The 22,408-nt window shown below is 42.5% G+C and overlaps 1 protein-coding gene across 2 annotated transcripts in view; it reads left to right on the top strand.

Moving 5' to 3' along the window:
- The first annotated feature begins 260 nt into the window (after positions 1–260).
- The window catches only part of TAF15 (TATA-box binding protein associated factor 15), a 36,403-nt gene continuing 14,255 nt past the window's right edge, over positions 261–22,408 (top strand). The window contains exons 1-7 of one of the 2 annotated variants that reach the window (XM_088446389.1): positions 261–444; positions 4,008–4,050; positions 7,780–7,831; positions 8,797–8,884; positions 9,060–9,159; positions 13,806–14,002; positions 14,143–14,260. In XM_088446389.1, the coding sequence (XP_088302515.1) occupies positions 435–444; positions 4,008–4,050; positions 7,780–7,831; positions 8,797–8,884; positions 9,060–9,159; positions 13,806–14,002; positions 14,143–14,260 (608 nt within the window). In that variant the 5' untranslated portion in view covers positions 261–434. The remainder of the gene's footprint in view (positions 445–4,007; positions 4,051–7,779; positions 7,832–8,796; positions 8,885–9,059; positions 9,160–13,805; positions 14,003–14,142; positions 14,261–22,408) is intronic. The other variant, XM_088446388.1, reaches the window with a different exon arrangement.

Below are 22,408 nucleotides of genomic sequence, written 5' to 3'. Positions count from 1 at the left end.
TGAATAAGAAGCCAACTTCAGCCTCGTCTGTAGCCAAATGTTTCTTCCCTGGGAACAACCAGAACCATCTCCCCCATTTTACACCTCAGTTTTTTGTTACTTTGTTAAATGTCCAGGTCTGTGTGCAGCAGTGACAGTGTATCGCGTTATCATCACTAGATCAGCAGCAGCAGTGTATAGCAGCAGCAGCATCATCAGGAGGAGGACAGACCCCGAGAGACGTGATGTTGCGCGCTGACGTCACTTATTTCTCTTCCTGAAGCACCGTGCGTGCGTGACGAAGCCGCTGACCCTTTCCCGCGTGGGGACGCACTGCACGCACCCTCTTTCGTTTCGCGCTGCTGTGGGTACGCTCCCTCCTCGTGCTGTCCGGAGCTGCTCACGCGCGGTGGTGGTCGTGTTTCTCTGGTCTCGGTGTCCTCGCCTCCGCCATCATGTCCTCAGGTAGGAAGCCGCTAGTACCCGGCCACGCCGTGCTAGGCGACGGGCGCCCTACCCCACTGTTGGCCTGGGCCTACTGCTCGTCGAGGCGCGGGTGACGCAGCAGAATAGAACGGAGGACAGCGCATATACTGTGCATTGCTCTGTAGTGGTTACGCGGGATGTGGTTAGTGGTCCCTGCAGCACCCCGTACTGGCCGCTGCTTCGGGCCCTCTCTTGCAGCCGCACGGCGTACATACAGGAAGGCCGAGCAGCCCTTCTTGTAGTAGCGTCTATTTAAGAGGTTAACCGTTCCATGAGCTGTTTTCTTTATATTGCGATCTTCTATTGCTAATACTAAATATAGAACGTTAAGCTATGATGCCATTGGGTCTTCCCTTTGAACGTCTGAGTAATACATTTGGCTGAGATGCTCCTATGTTGTCCCATCACGGCCAGATGATACTCTGAGCGGTGTGTACCCAGGAAATGTATACATTCAACAGTTCCTCTAATCCTTCATGAGAAGTGCGCGGTTACCGCTGCTGTGGCTGCTCATCATGCTCTGAGTGGCCACTGGCCAGAATAGAACTGCATTTATTTATGGCCGCATGCTAGTGACATGGTCTAATTGTGAAAAAGCTCGATTTGATGACAACTATACCATTTGGGCATATAAATTAAGACTGCCACCTTTACCTGTGTGCTTCTGATACAGCCGTGTTAGCAACATGCAGGTGCAAAAGCGGTCAGTCCAGGAAGCTGCTCTGTTTAGTCTTTGAACTTTATTTTTATGTAGTATTTGTAGCAGTTCAATGTTAAGGTGCCTACACACATGGCGATCTGCACTTCATCCTATGATATGTATGATTTCCCTTGAAACCCCTCCCCGGCAGCTCTGCGCACCATTTGGTGTTTAAAGTGTCCAATTTACAAATTATCTCTCCTGCATCCAGACTTTTTCCAGTGCATTGTGTCCCAGATTGGCAGGTCTGCCCTACAGCATGGCAGATCTGAAGATGCGATGTGCGACCAGCTGGGACTCGCATCGTGATCGTGAGTGGGGACTCACAATTTGGGCATATTTTACACGATCTGTCGTTCCAATGCTTCAGAATTGGCCAGATTGGGTAAAATATCGCTGTCTGTAGGCACCTTTAATAACCAATGTTTTCTTTTCCCCTGTATGCTAGTGGGGGCCATGAATCGTGTCAGTGGTTATTCCCCGAAGAGGTTAAGAATTATTGACTAAACAGGGATTGTCCAAAAGTGCCTTCTGACTTTAACTTTTTAAAATGTGTCCTAGAACCAGAAAAGCACATTCCAGTATAAACTGCTTAAGCACTTCATTGACACATAGCTGACGTATTTAAATGCCATTGCTATGCACCCCATCAGGCCTGTGAAAATTATGCTGCTTACTGACAAAACCGATGTTCTAGTTCCTCTTAAGAACTCATGTCCTCCTATGGGTCCACAGTGACTCGGTGCTGGGATCCCAACAAGGCTGAAATGCTATTTAGAGCATTTCAAGTTTGTGGTTGTTATGACTTTAAACTTGGCGGAAAGCAGTATGCTTAGTTATAACACCTGCATGGGGAAAATACTGTAAATAACATTTCAGCTGTGTCGGGAACCTGGAGCTGACATAGTGACTGGTGTCGGTCTTTGGGCTCGATTCAATGCGAATTGAATAACGACGGGAGGGAGCTCTTCAATTCCTCTTTGCAGCAGGAGTTTTGTCAGATTTCTGCTCGCACTCCAGGAGTATGCGAGATGAAATCCATATTAAGGGTTAACAGCACGTTGAATTGATTAGCTCCGGGAGCTCCTTTCCAGCGCTATTCAATTTGCGTTGAGTTGAATCGAGTCCATTGTCAACCTCCTGACTACATAACCAAACTACAGATGTGTCCTCATACATCGTCTTTACGCCATTTGGTTTGAGATGCTTGTGCGATTTAAATGATGGGCCATGGCTAACGCATCGTACTGTACATAAATATTGTCTTATGGTGCATACACACGATCAGATTTTTCCTTCAGATATGAACGATAACGATTTAAAAATCGTTCAGTCGTTCATATCTGAAGGAAAATCGTTCATATCTGACATGCCTGAACGATGGACGATCAACGATGCGCGTTCCCGTTTGTCAGATAACGATATCTGACATCTGATGGGTTTGCAGTCAGACTTGGACGATTCCATTCATTTTAATGCCGTCAAAAATCGTTCAATCGTTCAAATCGTTCAGATCGTTCAAAACTTTGGTAAAATCGTTCAGATCGTTTAATCGTTCAATCGTTCATCTGACAAGTCTGACAAATCTGACCGTGTGTACGCTCCATTAGTTGCTACATACAAAGCCATTCAAATGTACCTAGAATGCTAGGTTGCAATGTTTGTCACAAAATTGGTGTAACGTATGTTCGAAGTCACAGATCAAGCTTAATGGTGGAGAAATATCCATAGCTGCTCGTATCAGAACCTTTTATTTTTACACAGATGTACAAGTACCGCAAGCCCCAGTGGTCAGTGTATGCTAGTTATGTAGTTGTGTCACTACTTGTTGTTTTAGTGGTGTGAGTAAGATAGACTATTGCTGCAGCTAAGTCACAAGGACCATGATACGCCAAGAGGGGCTGGTTTGCGTGCCTAGAGCAAAGGTGTATGAGGACACATTTCTACATGTTGTTGGGTTAGTGGGTAGGTGCTTGGCAGCTGATTCAAGCCATGTTGCTAAAGTTGTAGACTGTCATTGAAAGTTCAGATACAGAGGAGGTTTTAACATTAGCACCTTCAGTATTATCCTTTTTTATAGGGTGCCACAAGTTTCTGGTGCATCATGCAAAACAAGCACAGCAATACAAAGTGCATACAAAAGTACAATACTGACATATAGTGTTCACTTAGGTCACGCTTGCCTGAAAGGTGGCGTGTCTTTATGACTCATCCCCTTTTTCGTCACTCTTGGGGGCGTGCCCGACACTTACGGACATGCCATGCAGCCCCCAAGTGCTGCGGTCACTGTGAATGGATGCTGGGCGAATCAAACAGAAATAAGTGGTTACTGCTGCCTTTGGGTTGCTCATAGGTTTACTAAACACTTAGTGACGTCCAATAAACCTATGAGCAACCCAAAGGCAGTAGTAACCACTTATTTCTGTTTGGACCCTCTGATCTCGAGCACTGGTGCTCATGGGTGTCTAATTCAATAGCACCTGACACTTTACCCAGGAGAAGAGTGTGCAACACAACCCTCGGCTAATTGAATCTGCCACTGTGTTTTGAATGTATTTATTAATGTGACCTCTGTATGCAGCCTTTCTTGCGTAAAATTTTGTAGAGTCCTATAACACTGTTTTTGTCAAATGTATAAAAATAAAGAGCACTATATGTAGCTGCATATTGCACTAGTAATTTGTTGTGATTTAGATTAAACAATTTAATTTGGCTAGTGTGCCTGTGAATGTGTTTAATAATGCAATTAAGTTTTTGTTTTTTTTTGTTTTTTTTGTTTTTTTCCTTAAGGACTAATGAATATGTAATACATTTTCAGTTTGTTTAACTTTTTTTCTTTTAGATCCTGATAATTTCGGGACTTATGGCGGACAACCTCAAGAAAGGTATTTTAATATGCCAGGCTTCACTAGTGTTAAAGCGTGGTGGTGGGGTCCTGGGAAGGGAGGGGCTGGTCATGGATATATATTGATATTACAGGCGATGCACATGGACAGAGGAAATCCGATCCTATTTATGCTCCCGTTACATGGGCATGTTCAATTTAAGTTATGTTAAATTACTTTGTGGTTTTTGCCTTTTCCATAGTTACACTAGCATTATAATTCATAGGGCCATAACATTTCCATGTGTCCTTTAAGAATTGACAACTCCTTCACTACTGTAGATGAATTATTACTATTCACTTCTGTAGTTGAAAGTATTTCTCTTCCTAAAAGAAACTGTTCTACCAGTGAGCAGTACATGTTAACAATGGTACTACTCTATTCCAGATGCATCTACTGGCCGTTCAAACGTCAGCGTTGCTCTGCCTTCTCCATGCATGTAACATAGCGCAGTGCTGTTTTGTTTTGTTTTTTTTGTCCTCTGCTGTCAATAAAACTCCAAGTCATTAGCAGGCAGTGAATTCTGACTGTACACAATTCATTTCAACTTAATCTTAAAAAAAAAAAAAAAAAAAAAACTTTTGAAAAACTTTGGGCCATATTCAATTTGAGGGGAAAAGCCGTTATCAGCGATAAATTATCGCCGATGACGTCATTTTCACCTATTGTCTTTTTCCCCGCCGGTGCAAAAAGTCAATGTAAAAAACGGGGACAATTTTTCGCTTGTCTTTAGCAGGCAAAAAAAGTACAGAATTGGCATTTAGGGGTGCAGGCTTAAAAAAAAAAAAAAAAGTAGCCTGCACCCCTGGGAATGGCCCCTAAAATTGTTCTGTCTAAAAAAAAAAAAAGAACCGGGACACCCCCAAAAAATTAGTTGAATTTTTGGGTGAAAAAAATATGGGGACCAAGTTTAAAACTAACAAAATAAATTCTGGAGGGGTTCCCAAGTATGCGGGTGGTATCGGCAGGTGCATTTTTTAAAGAATTTTAAAAATGCACCTTAGTGACTTAACAATATGCTTGCACCCATTTTTATGTTCCCCAAATTTGATGCACCTATTTTCTTATTTTTTTTTGTAAAAAAAAAATAGCTAAGTGTTGTTCTTCATACCTGTAGGAAAAAACACCTGCTGCGGCTACTTAAAAACCATACTTCCCTTCCGCAGGCCAAAGCGGGGTACCCATAATGATCCCCCATGTCAGGACATCATTAGGGGGGTCCCTGGATGCTTTCCCGAAAAATCCTGAATTTTTCCTGATACTTACCTTTCCGCCGGGTCCCGTTTTCGCAGCTTTCAAATTGAATACGGGGATAAAGCTTGCGCGCGCCAGATACATATCCCCGTAAAGCCTCCGTGGGGGGGCGAAGGGGGGGTAGCTAGGCTTTTGGGGGGGGGGGGTGTTAGGTTTAGGCACCAAGGGGGTAGAATTGGGTTTAGGCATTTTGACAGCAGGCATCCCGACTGCCGGGATTTCATACCCAACCCAATTTAGACTTATTGGGGGCGATTCAATTGTTTTGGATGCCCCTGCTGGGTGTCTTTAGGATTTGGTGCCCGATGGACCAATTCAATGTTCAGACACCTAAATCTGCAAGGGGGCTAACACTTCTTCTGGCAGGCATCTAAGTTGATGGAAGGTAAATTTTGGCCGCCCTCTCTGTGGTTTGTGCACACTACCCCCTTATCTAGACCGGTTTAGCCACTTTGCGCAGCTAAACCCGGTAGCCACGTTAAATACTAATGGGCGCTCAAGCGGAGAAACAATTTAATTGCCTCTGGCAGGCGTTCTGCAGGAGGCATGCAGAAGATTTGAATCATCCTAATTTTTTATATAACTTCTAAGTGTAGTGTTACCGCTAACTTGTTTTTAGTGGGGTGCCGCACCCTGCCCCATTTCACCGCCGAGTGAATAGACGCTGTGCGCATGTGCACGGCATCTATTCACTGAGGGGAGAGCTTGGGAAGCCCAGCACCTCCGTAAGTAGTGGGCACACCCCTAAGTGTGACAAATTGAAGCCGTTTCCAAAGGACATGCCCCCTTTTTGGGACTACACACATAGATTGCCTACTGCCCTCTAGTGGAAACACTAGGTGTATTTTATCTTTCATTCTGTGCATTTTAGATATGTCTTAACATGAATAAAAAAATGGAAACTGTTCATATGCAAGCTGTCTTGTATCGCAGAGCAATGGAAATACTGTAATTCCTTAATAGAAATTTATAACTAAAAAGCCAAGAAGGAAATTAAGAAGAAACCATAAGTGATTCGTAAAAATGAAGTGATCAAGATATTAGTCAATGTGACTGGATGACCTCTACTTGCCACCCGATCACAGATTAGTTTTTTTTCCCCCTGCTGGATCTTGGGGGTATAAGGGATTCCCTTTTACGATCAGTAACTGCCTGTTACTGACTCCACACACTGCGCAGTGGGCGGGTACATTAATGCCACCACCAGGTCCTACCACTTGCTGCTGTGTATGCGTAGACAAGCTGTGTCCACACCGCCTGATTGGTGTCGGCTGATACCCACTGATCCCTCGCAATGGACCAGGCTCTGCACGGTAGCTAGCAGAGGGCTTGATCTTGGAGATGCTGGGCTCAATCCAGAATAGCCAGAGAACGGAATAGCGTTTAGCGCCCTTCTGTTTTCGCAGGATATATAGATGCAGTTGTCTTAAAAGCAAGATGTTTATTGCTCAAATACTCTTTAAAAGCTCTTCCCCTTGGGGGTATCACAGCATGCGGAAATTCATTCCTTATTGATGTTCTAAAAGATAACACACCAACCAGGCCCGCAGGCTGTGTGTGTGTGTGTGTGTGTGTGTGTATATATATATATAATTAGTCAGAACACATAATACAGCATGGTGAAACCCTCCCCCAGTTGGTCTTGTATACAAATCAGACCACCAATCAGTTACAAATGTAATTACAGCTCTCATCCCATTTACTTTCATCCCTTACATTTATCACACAGAGTCAAACTATCTATGTAGGTTAACCAGCAATAGTATTGGCATTCGTCATCTTCCAATGTGCAACAAATCATGGAAAACAAAAAAAAATTTCCCCAAAAGCACAGACTCACAAGACACCACCTCAGGGCCATTTCAAAGGAAGTGTTGTAAACAAAGTTTTGGCCATATGACACTCCTCACAACTTCTTACAGAAAACTTCAAAAACCAGGCCTCACCTGGAGTGCACTGACCACAAAAGATCTTTCCATTCATCAGACTTCCTGCTAGGAAATAACAATTGGCATCTAAGCTTTATACACCAATGCATTGCAGATCAGAGAGATATATATATATATATATATTGCAATACTGTTGGCACTAGTCCCATCTCCCAGCACTGGATCGCCTTGTCCAAGCATCATGCAGATGCCAGCGCAGCTTGTGTCTGCTCCTAGCTGTAGTCCTGTTCCTTGCCCATGGTTATCACATTTACAACTGGCGACTCTGCTCTGATTGGTCCATTCACAAATGGCGCAGAAGCACAAGGGTTAACCCATTCAGTGCTGTCCACCATTTTAGCCACATGGGCCAGGTCTCCAACCATAGTAATTTTAATATGGTTCACTGGATTATGATTTGTACTTGTTATGTAAGTTTAGATGAATGCAATACATGGATGAAGACATAGCTATGTGTAGATTGCCTACTACAAAACACAAAAATATGGATTGCTGTGTAGGTTTAATTTGACACTATTTTTTCCAGTTATTCCGGATATGGAAATCGCGGTGGTCATATTGCTGGACAACCTTCACAAGTAGGTGGTGATCATATATTATCATAAAAACAGAGTATAAAACAAGATGGCAGCGTACCAAAATTAACCTTTTTAGAAAGGTACGGTGAATAGCATTTGGGGTGATAATGCTACCCCAAAATCAGTTCACTTTTTCAGATACAGGTCCCTTCCATGCTTCCAGATAATGTCAGCTCACAGACAACTCGTTTCAGCTCATTAGCCCTTGTCAAGATATCACCCCTAGCTTGTCACTGTGCCTTTCTAAAAAGGTTAATTTTGGTACGCTGTTATCTTGTTTTATACTGTCTTTATGTGATATGCATTATGTGCTGAAGCGTTAATAAATGTTACAATATTTCACTATGGGAGAACCCCTGTTGTGATTCATTTTTGAGATGCTGCTTGACACAGAAGGGGTACTTGCTAGTGTGTTGAAAATTACTGGTTGTTGTCCAAAGTAGATATATTGAGAACGCCAACTTTTTAGGAATATTGCTAATGATACTGTACTTTTTATTGAAATTTACTTAGACACCTCAGGAAGGAGCGTTTAATATTGTATTTTTGGTGACGTGTGTAGGTCACATTTGTTGAACTGCACTTCCAGTTCATTGGAGCACAGGTGTACCAGACCCTTTTTCTATCTATTTTGAGCTTATGCTTGTAGATTTTGAACCAGTGCTGCACATTCCCCTCTACATTTTTATTTTTTTATTTTTTTTTTAATAGAAGAATGAGTTTTGGTAAGACAGTCAAGCATTGAATAGTCCGAATGCTAAAATAGCAAAAGTACCCGCTGGAATCTTGGAACATGGCTTGTCAGGATACCGGCAAATATTCCTGCTGCTGCTCATTGCTCAGTTATTACAATGTGATTCGCTCCTGCTCAGGAGTGTTTGTATTGGAGCCATATAACTGCAACTTGTCATTTTTGTTCTGTAGTCTGCATTTGTATGTAAATAAAATATATCATATGTTTTTAGGATTATTCTGGCTATGGGCAGACACCAGAGTCATATGGACAGAGCTATGGAGGTTATGGTTCTGGCTACGGCCAGAGTCAGTCCGGAGGTATGTCTTTGTTTTTATTTGAGATGTAATGCTCTCTGTAAGAAATGTTCCATAAAACCTGTCCCGATCAGGAAAATGATATATATATATATATATATATATATATATATATTTTTTTTTTTTAAATCTGGAAGCAAATTTTATACGGTTTTAAACACATTTAAATTTGTTGTAGGTTATGGGCAGTCCTCTCATGGACAGAGCCATGCACCCTATGAAAGCCAGCAATCTTACGGGGGCTATGCACAACAGAGTTCTGAGCCTCCTAGAGGAGGGTAAGATTTTATTTCATGACTTGTACTATAGAATGCTGTTTTCTGAATTGTTGACTTGGTGAGTAGCATTAATATTAATTGCAGGAATTGGCTTTTTTTTTTTTTTTTCTACCCTATGACACTTATGTGTATCCCCCATTTTTTTTCTCCGTGCCTTACATAGGAGGTATGCACATGAATTTGGGGCTTTTTTTATATATAAAACCCAAAAACCTATTCAATGGTAAGGTTACAGCCTCCGCTATTTCCTGTGATGTGGAGGATTGGCCTCAGCTGACCCTGTTTGTTGCCTTACTGGCACCATTTTGGAAGTGGTGTCAGCTTTTGATATTGGCAAGAGGATTTTTACAGTAACAGCAAAGGAGATACCAAGAAATAACACACCTGGGTGAGGGTAAGTAGGAGAGGGGAGAAAATATTCAAACAGTCGGAACAGAAGAAACAGACTAAAGGAAACACAACAGGACACTAAAAGGGAGAAAAAGCAGACAGGAGGACAGTACAAATGCTGTGAGGAAAATAGCTATCCAATTGAGTTTGTCTTACACTTTGAGGAATGCCACCTCTGTGCAGTAGTAATTTTACTACGATATCTCGACCCTTGCCAAGCCCTTCGTAATAGAATTAGAATGGTTGTCATGATGTCAAGGTTAAAGTCCTTTCAGAATATTTGTCCCTAGAAATGTACTGGCACCAAGTAACCCTGTTTTACACTTTACATTAAAGTGTAAACTGCTTGCTATCGGACATTATTTATCATGGCCATAAATAAAAGCCAAGGTCATACTTCAGTCTTTTAGTACACTTTGAGTCTCCCATATCCAAATATTCTGAAATACTGAATTTTTTTTTTTAGCATGACTGAGCTAGTGAAATCTTTTGCTTTTTGATGTACACAAACTTTATTTAAGGCACAAAATTATTAAAAATATATAGAATTACCTTCAGGCTTTGTGTATAAGGTGTATATGAAATAAATTTCATGTATGTACACAAACTTTGTGCCACAAAATTATTGAAAATATTGTGTATTACCTTCAGGCTGTGTATAAAACGTAAATGCATTCTGTGTTTAGATTTGGGTCCATTCCCCAGATATTTCATTCTGGTATGCAAATATTCCAAATTACCCCTGGTCCCAAGCATTTTGAATAGGAGACTCAACCTGTGTATATTTACCATTTCCAGTATTTAGTTATGGTAAATATTGTCTTTTCCTGAACAAATTCTTTTAGGAAAAGTTAAAATGTTACCAGTTGAGGCAAGACGACTATTAAAAATGTTTGTATACAAAACTTCGCTACAGCCACTGTTTGAAGCCTGTATGGAGTATATTTACCAGGCATACTTTGTTTAACAAACTCTGTGGGGTGACACATGGAAGTGGGTCCACATCACTTCCCACGAGTGGCTGCTATTCCAAAATCCAAATTATTTTGGAATTATTTATTCGATTACATGTACCCATGCAGTTCAAATTGCTTGCTCGCTACTCTGCAAATGACTGGTTCAAAATACTAATTTATGTATAAGGCATTTAACTAATAATCAGCACACAGACAGCAGTGAACACCTACACAAAAAATTAAGTATAAACCTAAAATAGAATTGCAGATCCAGCTATTGGTGAGTGTTATTACATAGTATCAATTTAAACTTTATGTAGTACTACACAGCCAGTATGGGGATTGTCAGAGGAAAATAATGCAGGCAGAGGCATGTAGGATTCATTGAAGGACTTGGGAAGGCCAGAGAGAAGATTACTGTACTCATGGTGAGATTGCTGAGGGTCTAATCTGGGATATTTTGCAGAGGTGAAAGCTACAGGAATGAAAGAGCAACTGAGTATAAGGGGTAAAGGAGAGGGGAGGCATCAAAGAGTGCACTGCCTTCAATGAATTTAATAGGAGGCTACCAAACTCCATTACAGTCCAGGTTTTAAGGATTTCCATGCATGAGCATAGGTGACTTAATCAGCACCTCAGTCAATTTGATTTAACCATTTGGACTCAAGCATATATGTCCTTAAAATTTGGGCTGCGATTCAGTGTGTTGGATAGCCTCGGGAGGGAGCTCCCAGGGCTATTAAATTCTGTGTGCTGTTAAGTCTGAGAATGCCGGTTCTTATGACTTAAACTGGGTGTGTAGTCACAAGAAACATAATTCTCCAGCAAACAGCCGTGGGACCGGCACTTCTGTCAGATTTCTCCTCGCACCCCTAGGAGGGTGTGAGAAGAAATCATTTAGTCGGACCAAACATCTTGCTGAATTGAATAGCTCCGGGAGCTCCATCCCGGGGCTATTCATCCCTTTGAATTTAATCGCGGCCTTGGAATGTAATGGCAGAGTTTGAGAACCTCTGGATTAATAGTGATTTCAGTTTTAGACATACTGGGGGAAATCAATGGTTTTTAATGGGTGCCTGATAAAGCAATTCAGTTGTTGCTCCGTTCTGGTGCGAAGGCCGCTGGTGTGTATTTCTGCTTGCAGCTTCCTGAGGTGGCAAGCAGAAGTGTGTAAGTCCATGGGTTTAATGCACCCACCAGGACTTTAGCCACATAAAGCAGCTAAACCTGTCTAAACACTGTGCTTTTGGGTGCAACAAGCACAAATTGTCACCCAACACAATTGATTTGCTCCAGGCGCCCATTAATTCACCCAAAAATCTATTAATTCCCCACCTTTTGAGTTCTAGAAGGTCTTGTGACATCCATGTGTCCAAAAGATGGCCAGAAATGTAAAGTTGTCCATGCACACTACAATTATCGGGGCGATCCGCCCAATATCCGAGGGTCGCCCTGATAATTGTAGCGTGTGTGCGGGCGACCGAGTGTTAAATATTGCTCGGTCCGACATGCCCGATTGCCCAGCATGCCCATCCGATTTGATATTTATGGGGTAAACTGACAGCCACATCGGGCAGTGTATGCCCTGCCGCGGCCTACAGACATTTCCTGTGTTCCTTCCCATGGAGGGAAAAGGGAAATGTCTCCTCCCCCGGGGGCGGAGCGCAGATGAGCTAATACACTGAGAAATCTCGGTGTATGCCGCGGACATCTGCGGATGGCAGATAAAATGTCTGTCGGTCTGACAGGCATTTTATCTGGACGTGTATTTTTAGATAAGATCTGTGCTCTGATAAACTGAATAGATTGTATGGCAGCACTTCCAAAAAGTAAAGGGGTCCAACTTTTTAAATGTACATTAGTTATAAGGAGAAAATGCGCTCAAATACTCAGCCTAAATGTATCTCTCTATGGAATAAATTTCTAATACAAAAAGCTTGTATAAAATGTTTATTCATAAGTGAACTAAAATGATCCGTATTAATGATACCTATGAATGTCAATACAGATTGACTAAACTCTCCAGGAGGATGTCCGTTCAATAATCAGGTGTGTAGATAAACTACTGTTGGTTCTGTCACTGCCGGGAGTCCGCTTATATTTTAGGGATTAGCTCTCCGTATGTTCTCTGCTTGGTGCTTATAACATACGTGCCCCTGGAGACTGCTATGCAGTCATCAGTGATAAGTGGAGAAAATGTGATGTATAAATGAACTCACCACCTCGCTCTTAACTCGCTGCGGGAGGTCAGCCTCTCTTGCAGGGATTGGCTCTGCGTATGATCTCTGTTCTTAATTTATATCATACGTATCCCAGGAGGCCGCTATGCAGTCGTCGGTGAGAAATGTGGCTAGCAAATGTGGTTAGTGAGACTTGTGTAATAAGCGGCGTCCTGCACTGGTACTCACCCCACTTCTAAGTGGACCTTATTCTGGTGTCAGTTTTCTCCCAGAGTACAGGGCTGTTCAAAGTTCTTTGTCCATGTACTCTAGTGCTTCTGTATGTAGGCTGATAAGCCAATTCGCCTGGTGACAGAAATCCTTAGGTGCCGGGTATGTTTTGCTCAGTCTGTTGCCGCGGGGACTTAGTCCGGGTTTCCTTCTATGTCTGAACCGTCCGTCGCAATAAGAGCTGGTTCGCACTGTAACTGCTCGTGCTGGTGTTAGAAGCCCTTGGATGCCGGGTCGCTAAGTACTTGCGTACTCTGGACGTGTATGCCCAGCTTTAGGGAGAGCTACATGTTGGTGCTGTCAGCGTACAAGTGATATTAAAGGCCAAAAGGAGCAGAAGTGTAGAGGGTCAAGAACAGATCCTTGGAGGACTAGGTGGGGGTGTAGTTGGGAGCAGACAGACAATAAGTGGTTGGAGGGATTGAAGGTAAGCCAGGAGAGGACTGTCACTGAGGCCAATGGCATGGATGGTTTGCTAGAGAAGAGGGTGGCCAGTGTGATCAAAGGGAGCAGAGTGATTGAGAAGGATAGGAATGGAATAGTAACCTTAACTGTCAGGATTCATTGAATTGGCTCCTTGAACTTAGCAGTTATAAGATCATTGATGACTTTGGTGAGGGCTGTTTCAGTGGAGAGTGTGGAAGGAGGTGTGATCTTGCAGATGTGCTGTCAATTATAGCCGCACCTAATTTCCTGATGAAATATAAACAAATCATCCTTTCGATAAAATGGCAATCTGAGCATCATTTTTTTTTATTTTTTTTACAATTTTACTTGTTAAATAATGTGGCACATTTGAATGGTCCAATTTTGCACAGTCACAATAAAATAAAAAAATAAAATTTTTCAGATACAGCAGCAGAGGTCCATCGCATAATAGTGGACAGTCTTATCAGCCGCAACATGATTCCTCTGACCAGCAAGAATACGGACAGAAACCACGATCAGGTTATGGACAACTACATCAAGAATCAACTGAACCTTCAGGATACGGAGGGCAGCAGCAGTCCTACTCACGGAAAGAGGCTTATAGTCACACCCCACCAGGTGATGTGCAAACACTTTTAATTTAGGTATAGCTTAAAGTGTTGGCAATAGGTGCTATTAAAATATAAAAAAATTACACCTTAAGTGTGAATAGGCCAGTTTAACGTTGGATATTTAACTGTTTCATTCCTTTTATATAGATGATGACCGACGGGATTCGGGCAAGTATGGTGGCGATAGAGGCTTTAGTGGATCCCAGAGTTTCGGAGGTAGCAGAGGCCGTGGGGCCTATGACACAGATAGGCAAGGTGGCATGAGGTGAGTAATTTTTTTTTTAATTTTATTCTTCTTTTGCTCTTTGTGCAAATGTTATTTACCCTTTAATAGGATGTACGCCGATGCCCAAAAAGCCTTTTAAACAATCAAATACATGGAAGGAAAAAATCTCTGTGGAATTCTACCAACCATCAGTTTACAGACTGTACTTGAATGAGTTGGTAGCTGATTGGTACTTTATCTCCGTCCACTTTCTCTTTTTTTAAGGCTTAGTACATAGACTCCTTTATCTCTCGCCACTTTATCTCTCGCCACGCTTTTATACATCTCCCCCTGAAGTTGAATTATAATTTGACAACTTTCACTTCTTGTTTTTAGAGATGACCAATGATTTTGCTTTCAGGTAGCAAACCTATGGTGTTATCCAATGAGGTGGTGGGAATAGGGTGATTAATATTTATTAGACTGCAAATCTGAACTCTGGTTATAATAGTGATTTGATGGCTTTTGTTTGGGAGTTTTGCTCCATGATCGTTGGTATCCTGATATAATGGGCAATTTCTTTTAACTTTAGCTGAAAAGGAACTATGAAAGTTTAAAAAAAACATTTTCTACCTATTTTTTTAAAAGTAGATTCTTATGCTGGGTACACAATGACATGTATTGGCCGATCAATTGCTCGGCCAATATATCGTGTACCAGCGATATGTCTGAATGGCTACGTACAGACATATCACGTCGGCTGTGCTGCACGGCTGATGGCAGATATCTGTCCATCGTGCTGTGTGTTTACCAGCAAATAGCTGACCGCCCGTACACTTGGAGAAGCTGGGAGGGGGTGGTACACACTCTTCGGCAAGCGGGACCCGCGGACAGAGGGAAGAAGGTGGTTCAGTGTATATGAACAATCATCTGCAGAAATATCTGCTAGGTGTGTACCCAGCTTAAGTTTTCTAACCTTGCCTGCATTTTTGTTCTTTAGGTGCTGTCTAAAGTAAACATTGTGGCGTTTATTACAAACTCAATATCTGGACTCCTTCCAAAAATGGGTATTCTAATTGGCACAATTTAGTTTAACCATATTAAAAAAATGTTGTCCTCATGTTTTGGGTATCTTATGTATAAATGTTCTCTATAAAAGTAAAATTTTATATTTCTGAGGGGAACCAGTCGGCATCCCAGGATGCCGACTGTCTGAATAACTGCGCAGAAATCCTGACGGTTTGGGATCCCGGCACCAGCATCCCGAAGGTAAATATCTGGGTATTAGTGAGAGGTTAGCGTTGGGTAGTGGGGTTAGGCATCGGTGAGGGTCAGGATTAGGGTGCTGGGAGGCTAGGCTTAGGCACTAGGTTGTAGGTTAGGGTTATGGTGCATACACATGGTACGATTAAAATGGACGATATGAACGATATCGTTCATATCGTGCATTTTTTCGGTGTCCAAGACCTACGATGCGCGGGCACGTATGGTTGATATCGACCATTGCCCGTGCATGCAGGCCAACCTGATCGATATCGACCAGGTTACTATAGGGACCCACGATTGCGGATCGCTATAGTCGTTGGTGAGTTGATGTGCTGGATGATCGATCGTCCAATACACCCGGGAGATCGAACAACGTTATCGTTGTCGATCATCTTGTCTGTACGCAACATTAGGCACCAGGGAGGAGGGTTAGGGTAGGAAAATACTTGCCATTCTTCTCTATGGGTGTCGGGATTCTGGCTGTCGGGATGCCGCTGTCTGTATTTGGACTAGTGGCATCCCGACAGCCGGGATTTCATACCCATTTCATTTCTGAGGGAGTAGATAATATATTCTTTAATACATAAATATATAAATGTTCTAGAAATCCATTTGTATAGATATTATGAGGAACATAAATCCAACATGTACCCAAAGATCTCACATGCTCCCTGACAAACTTTTTTTTTTTTTTCTTGGTTTGCAGCAGCCTGCTAACCATAGCATAAAAATCCAACAGTGGCAGCTCTATACTTTAACATTGCCAAATTTCCCTGTAAATAGGCTGTTGTATACCAAGAAAGCAGGAAAAACAAAAGTGGAAAAACTGCAGAAATGTCTAAAAGGGAGACGGAACTTTATTTTTATAATCGACAGCTGCAAAAAATTGAAATGATGGAAAACCGGTAAACTGGGTGATGCCTCACCTGCAGCCCTAGCTCTGTGCCCTTAATTTTTTTCCAGTCAGAATTGCCTTTTCAGTGTTGATTTTTCTTTTGTAGGTAGTTTTGTTAGCTCTACTGTTATACTTACCACTGCATTTCTGTATCGCCTAAAATTGTAAGAAAAACTTGCATAGCACCAAAAATGTTTCCTAAGTATCTTTAAAAGTTTAAATTTTTGTTTTTGTTGTTTGTACAAACTTTTATTTAAAATTGTAAGCAGAATTCAAGGGAGGGTAAGACAGAAGGCAAAGAATGGGAAGGGGGTACAAATACACTTTAAAACTTGACATAGGAAAAATGTCTGGAACAATAGTGATGGAAGTGATGAAACAATACTATAGAAGAAAAGAGATAAAAGTACAATAAGACACATGTACGAGAACCTATGGTAGGTGTAAAATGCCCAAATGAGCTCACTACTACAAGCCCAAGGACCTAGTGGGTGAGTCATTTTGGTAGGTCAACTGAGGTAACCTGGTGGAGAAAAAGGGAATTGCTTTATCTGGGCGGTAAACCATATTGCTCCTTTAATGGAGACAAAGAAGGGCGAGAATTGTGATATTTATAGGGTGCCACAAGTGGTCCGCAGCGCCGTACATAAATCAACAGTAGGACAGTACAGGTTACACAACATTACATTACAATACAGTAACCAAAATACAGTGGGGCAAAAAAGTATTTGGACAGCCACAGATTGTACAAGTTTAAAAGATGAGAGGTCTGTAATTTCCATCATATTTACACTTTAACTGTGAGTCAGAATCAGAACCAAAAATTCCGGAAATCATTGAATGATTTTTAAACAATTTATTTGTATATTCTTGTGGAAAATAAATATTTGGACACCTACCAACCAGCAAGAATTCTGGCTTTCACAGACCTGTTCCTTTTTCTTAAGGAAGCTCATCTATCCTCCACTCGTTACCTGTACTAATGGCACCTATTTGAGGGTATGGACAGGTGTCTTTTATACAGTTAACCAGTTCAAACAGTCAGACTGCAACCTCTCCACCATGGCCAAGACCAAAGAGCTGTCTAATGACACCAGGGACAAAATTGTAGACCTGCACAAGGCTGGGAAGAGCTACTCGACAATAGGGAAGCAGCTTAGTGAGAAGAGATCAACTGTTGGCGCAATTATTAAAAAAATGGAAGAAATACAAGATCACTAACAATCTTCCTCGACCGGGGGCTCCATGCAAGATCTCACCTCGTGGGGTAGCAATGATCTTGAGAACGGTGAGGGATCAGCCCAGAACTACACGGGGGGACCTGGTCAATGACCACGAGAGCTGGGACCACAGTCAAAGGTTACCATTTGTAACAAACTACGTTGTCATGAATTCAAATCCTGCTGCGCCCTAAAGGTCCCCCTGCTTAAGCCAGCACATGTCCAGGCCTGTCTAAAGTTTGCCCGTGACCATCTGGATGATCCAGTGGAGGATTGGGAGAATGTCATGTGGTCAGATGAGACCAAAATTGAACTTTTTGGTATAAACTCCACACGCTGTGTTTGGTAGGGAGGAGTGGCATCCCAAAAACACCATACCCACTGTGAAGCATGGGGGTGGAAACATGCTTTGGGGATGCTTTTCTGCAAAGGGGACAGGACGACTGATCCGTATTACAGAGAGGATGAATGGGGCCATGTATCGTGACATTTTGGGGAAAAACCTCCTTCCCTCAGTAAGAGCATTGAAGATGTAACGTGGCTGGGTCTTCCAGCATGACAATGACCCCAAACACACCACCCGGGCAACTAAAGAGTGGCTCCGTAAGAAGCCTTTCAAGGTCCTGGATTGGCCTAGCCAGTCTCCAGACCTCAACCCAGTAGAAAATCTGTGGAGGGAGTTGAAAGTCTGTGTTGCCCGGCGACATCTCCAAAACATGACACATCTAGAGAAGATCTGCATTGAAGAGTGGGCCAAAATACCTGCTGCAGTGTGTGCAAACCTGGTCAAGAACTACAGGAAATGTTTGACCTCTGTAATTGCCAACCGATGTTACGTTACAAAGTATTAAGTTAAACTTTTTGATTGTCCAAATATTTTTTTTTCCGAAACAATATACAAATAAATTGTTTCAAAATCATACAATGTGATTTCTGGAATTTTTTCTTCTGATTCTGTCTCACAGTTAGTGTACCTATGATGGAAATTACAGACCTCATCTTTTAAAGTGCAACAACTTGCACATTCGGTGGCTGTCCAAATACTTTTTTGCCCCACTGTATATACAGAGCACAAGTAACAATTAGCATCACAATTCTCCATACACAATACACTGAGAAGCTGAAGACTGTTATTGAAGTGCTAGAGAAGAGGGCTGTGAGACAGTAGGGAGGCGGACCCTGTTCCTAGGATCTTACAATCTAGGGGTGATATCTAATGAAATGCAATTTGACATTTTCTAGCATTAAGTATGTGCCAGATGAGCTCTTGTCTGTATTTAATGATTTGGCGATTAGGTGGGAGAGGTTGGGATGGTGACGGTGATCTGCGTAATGAGGCGGTCCAGATGGGGGCCAACTTTGGACAGTACCAAAACACACAGTACAGAATAACTACTTACAAAATGAAGGACTGATTCTGTAATCGCTGGGGGACCATATAACTGAGGTATATATTCAGCTAATTATCACAATTACTGACAGTTGAAGCAGAAGATATTACGTTAACATGTATTTGGTCCCAAGTGATTTCCTGTGTCACGCTCCAATGCTAACTAAGCCTGACTCGTGCCTAAGCCGAACCCTAAGTCCCAGTCCCCCCCCCCACCCCAAATGGGGGTCCCTAAACACCTCTCCTCCCAGACTTCCAGGCTACTATGGATTTTAGAGGCCAGAGGCTCGATCAGAGGCGGTAAGGGGCACCACTGCATGATACCATTTCAAATTGAGAAGCAAGTCCATTGGCTAAAGAGATTGTTGACTGATTGTGGTAGGACTGAATACCCCTCAGAAAGTAATATGATTCATAAATGTCCAACCGGATGTTCAGTGTGTGTATCTTGGTACCTTCATATATTTGTATGATCTGTGATTTTAATAGCATAATTTCTCTGTACGAAGGGACAACTTTAGGTAAATTTTCCATAACTTTGTGAATAACATTTCCTTATAAACCCCATGGCAACCATAAAGAATGGATTAATTTTTTAATCTGCTCAATGGAGGAGGAGGAGGAAACACCACTGGAAGGTGGGTATAGTGAGACTATTCCTTCCTTGGTCGTTTTTTTTATCTATGGGCTTTCCACCTCCCTAGAGTTTCCAGAGTGTTCCTGAATGGAACCTCTGGGTGTGCAAGAAGGGTCAGATTGCTATAGATGGTGAAAGCCTGTCTTCTGGGCCTTCTCTTTGAGTGATGGCATGCACGCACAATGTCACTTCCAGGCCAGAGTGCATAGACCAGTTGAGGTCTAATATCCACATGGGAAGTAAAATCTAACTCACTGCCTACTTAAACATTAGAAAGCACTCTTATGTTGAAGCTTACCTAAAACAATTGCTTTTCAGTTGTTTCAGGCTCCATGGTGGTACAATGTTGTAAATCCTCCAACTTCAGATTTCCACATTGTAATTTGCTTTGACACGGGTACTCCGTGTGTGACTTGGTAGAGCACAATTCTTTGAAGAGGCAGTCTTGAGACCCCATGTTTACTTCTGAAAGTAGCAAATGCGGGTGATTCCCGCTGGGCATCTATATAAGTAGGAGCCCGACAGCAATTCAATTGTTGCTCCTTTCGGATGCATAAAGCTGCAGTGGACACTTTTTAGCAGCCTTCTGAGGTGCGAGAAGAAATGTGTTCTGTTTAGACTGGGAGTGTAATCGGGGTGGCTAAACCAAAGATACATTTCAGAGACTTCTAAACTTGCTGGAAACTGGTATGGCGCTGATGATGATAAAAAAATAAATACTTCCACATACATGGCTGCTTTACCAGGGGATGGAGTTCTGGCATAATATACTTTCTAGTTGGGTTTCTTTTTTCCTTCTGTTACTCAGCTGACTAGGGATTTAATCCAATGACTGGAGTTTGTAGGAAATGGCAACATTGTGAAGGTATTTTTGACTAGTGTCTAATGCTGGCCATACACGCTACAATTATCGGGGCGTATGTATGTGTATGTATGTGTATGCCCAGCTGCAGCCAACAAACAGACATTTCCTGTGTTCCTTCCTACGGAAGGAACAGGGAAATGTCTCCTCCCCCGGGGGCGGAGCGCGGATGTCTGCCGAATACACTGAGAAATCTCAGTGTATGCCAGCGACATCTGCGGCTGGCAGGCTGCCAGATAAAATGTCTGTCAGACATTTTATCTGGCCGTGTATGCCCAGCATAAGCAAAGTTCATCCCCTGCTCATCTGTAAGCACCCTATTTATTGGCCAATCAGATCTTAGGACATTGAATAATTTTTGGGTGTCCTGAGTTTTATGTAGGACAGGTTTACATTTATGGTACACATGTGATTGTGGCTTTTTTTTTTTCTTAATTGGATTGTATTTTTCTCTGGACATTCCTGGGACAAACTAAAATATTAATGTACTTGAATTCGCATTGGAGGAGGTAAGACATTGTGCCCTGCAAAATATCACAGAAATTTATCCCAAACGGCAAAGTAGTGATGTAAGGCTTATGTAACCTGATGGCACACCTTAATATGGAATGTAGTTAATATATCTGACCTATGTTCTAGTGCTGTCATAAGTATATAACTTGAATTTTAAGTAGATTTTTTTTTTTTTTGCCAGTCAATTAGGTGCAGCCATACTATGATTAAAGGTTACTTAGTTCTGCTGCATTGTTAGAACATGACTGTTAGAATTGCTGAAGCCCCATATTACAGGGACTCAGCCATTTTTGTTTCTGCTGCTAATAGTTTTGGGTGCAGCATGCCCATCAGTGTGATTTGCAGCCTGTCAGTACCAAACTTAAACTGGGAATAGACTGAATTATTGTGCAGAAGATCTAAAGGAATGGATGAGGGGTGGATTGATGGTCTGATATCTGCAGTGTTCTTCCCAGGATGTTTTCTGCGGGCGCATCGCCCGGCAGAAACAGCCTACCGCCCGGCACATTCCCCCGCTGTGGAACACTGGACTCTGAAGTGTCCAGAGTCTAAAGGAGCCTCCGATCGCTTCAGAGGCAAGCGTTCCCACTGAGGAGCCTATCCGCGCGCCTGCTGGATCTAATTAGATCCAGTCAGCGCGAGGCAACGAGAGTAAAGTAAAGGTAAAGGTAAGTTCTGGGCTGGGACCAGGACCAGTCTAGGGGCACTGCCTAAGGGACACTATTTAAACCTGGGGGCACTGCATAAGGGCCCAGCCTGGGGACACTGCATAAGAAACACTATTTAAACCTAGGGCACTGCATAAGGGACAATATTTAAACCTGAGGGCACTGCATAAGGGGCCAGCCTGGGGGCACTACATTAGGGAACAGTCTGAGGGCACTACATAGGGGCACTATTTTAGCCTGGGGGCACTGCATAAAGGCAAAGCTAAACTACAGGGGGCAATGCATAAAAGGGGAAAACTACAGGGGCCACTGCATAAAAGGCACTAATACAGGGGGCACCGCAGAATGGGCACTTTTGACTGAGCCAGTGGGTGAGCAGGCTGAAACCTATCGGGGCTGGATTGGTAAGGGAGATGCCCCTTTTCCCGGCACGCGCATAATTTGCGAAGACACCCCCCCCCCCCCCCAACCTGGCTACTTTTTGATGCCGCCCTGCTGTAAAATAAATTCTGGGGAGAACACTGATCTGCGACTCCTTACACCTCGCAGCCTGGAATCGGCTAAACTGTTTCTTCGATCAAGCATAACTGATAATCAAAAATTCCAGACAATTTTTCAGCCATTTTTGTGAGTCCAAGATTAGCACTCCTGTCTATACTCGACAATAATCATTCAGATCACTTGATCTGAACGATTATTGTTCAGTGTATGGCCAGCATTATTGAAAATTCTAAGACTGAAGGAGCTGGTGTATGGA

This window comes from Taudactylus pleione, unplaced genomic scaffold, assembly GCF_031769625.1.
Source record: "Taudactylus pleione unplaced genomic scaffold, aTauple2 ptg000397bl, whole genome shotgun sequence".
NCBI classification, from domain to species: domain Eukaryota; kingdom Metazoa; phylum Chordata; class Amphibia; order Anura; family Myobatrachidae; genus Taudactylus; species Taudactylus pleione.
The sequence above is the reverse complement of the archived record's forward strand: the minus strand, read 5'-3'. Positions and strand labels throughout refer to the sequence as shown.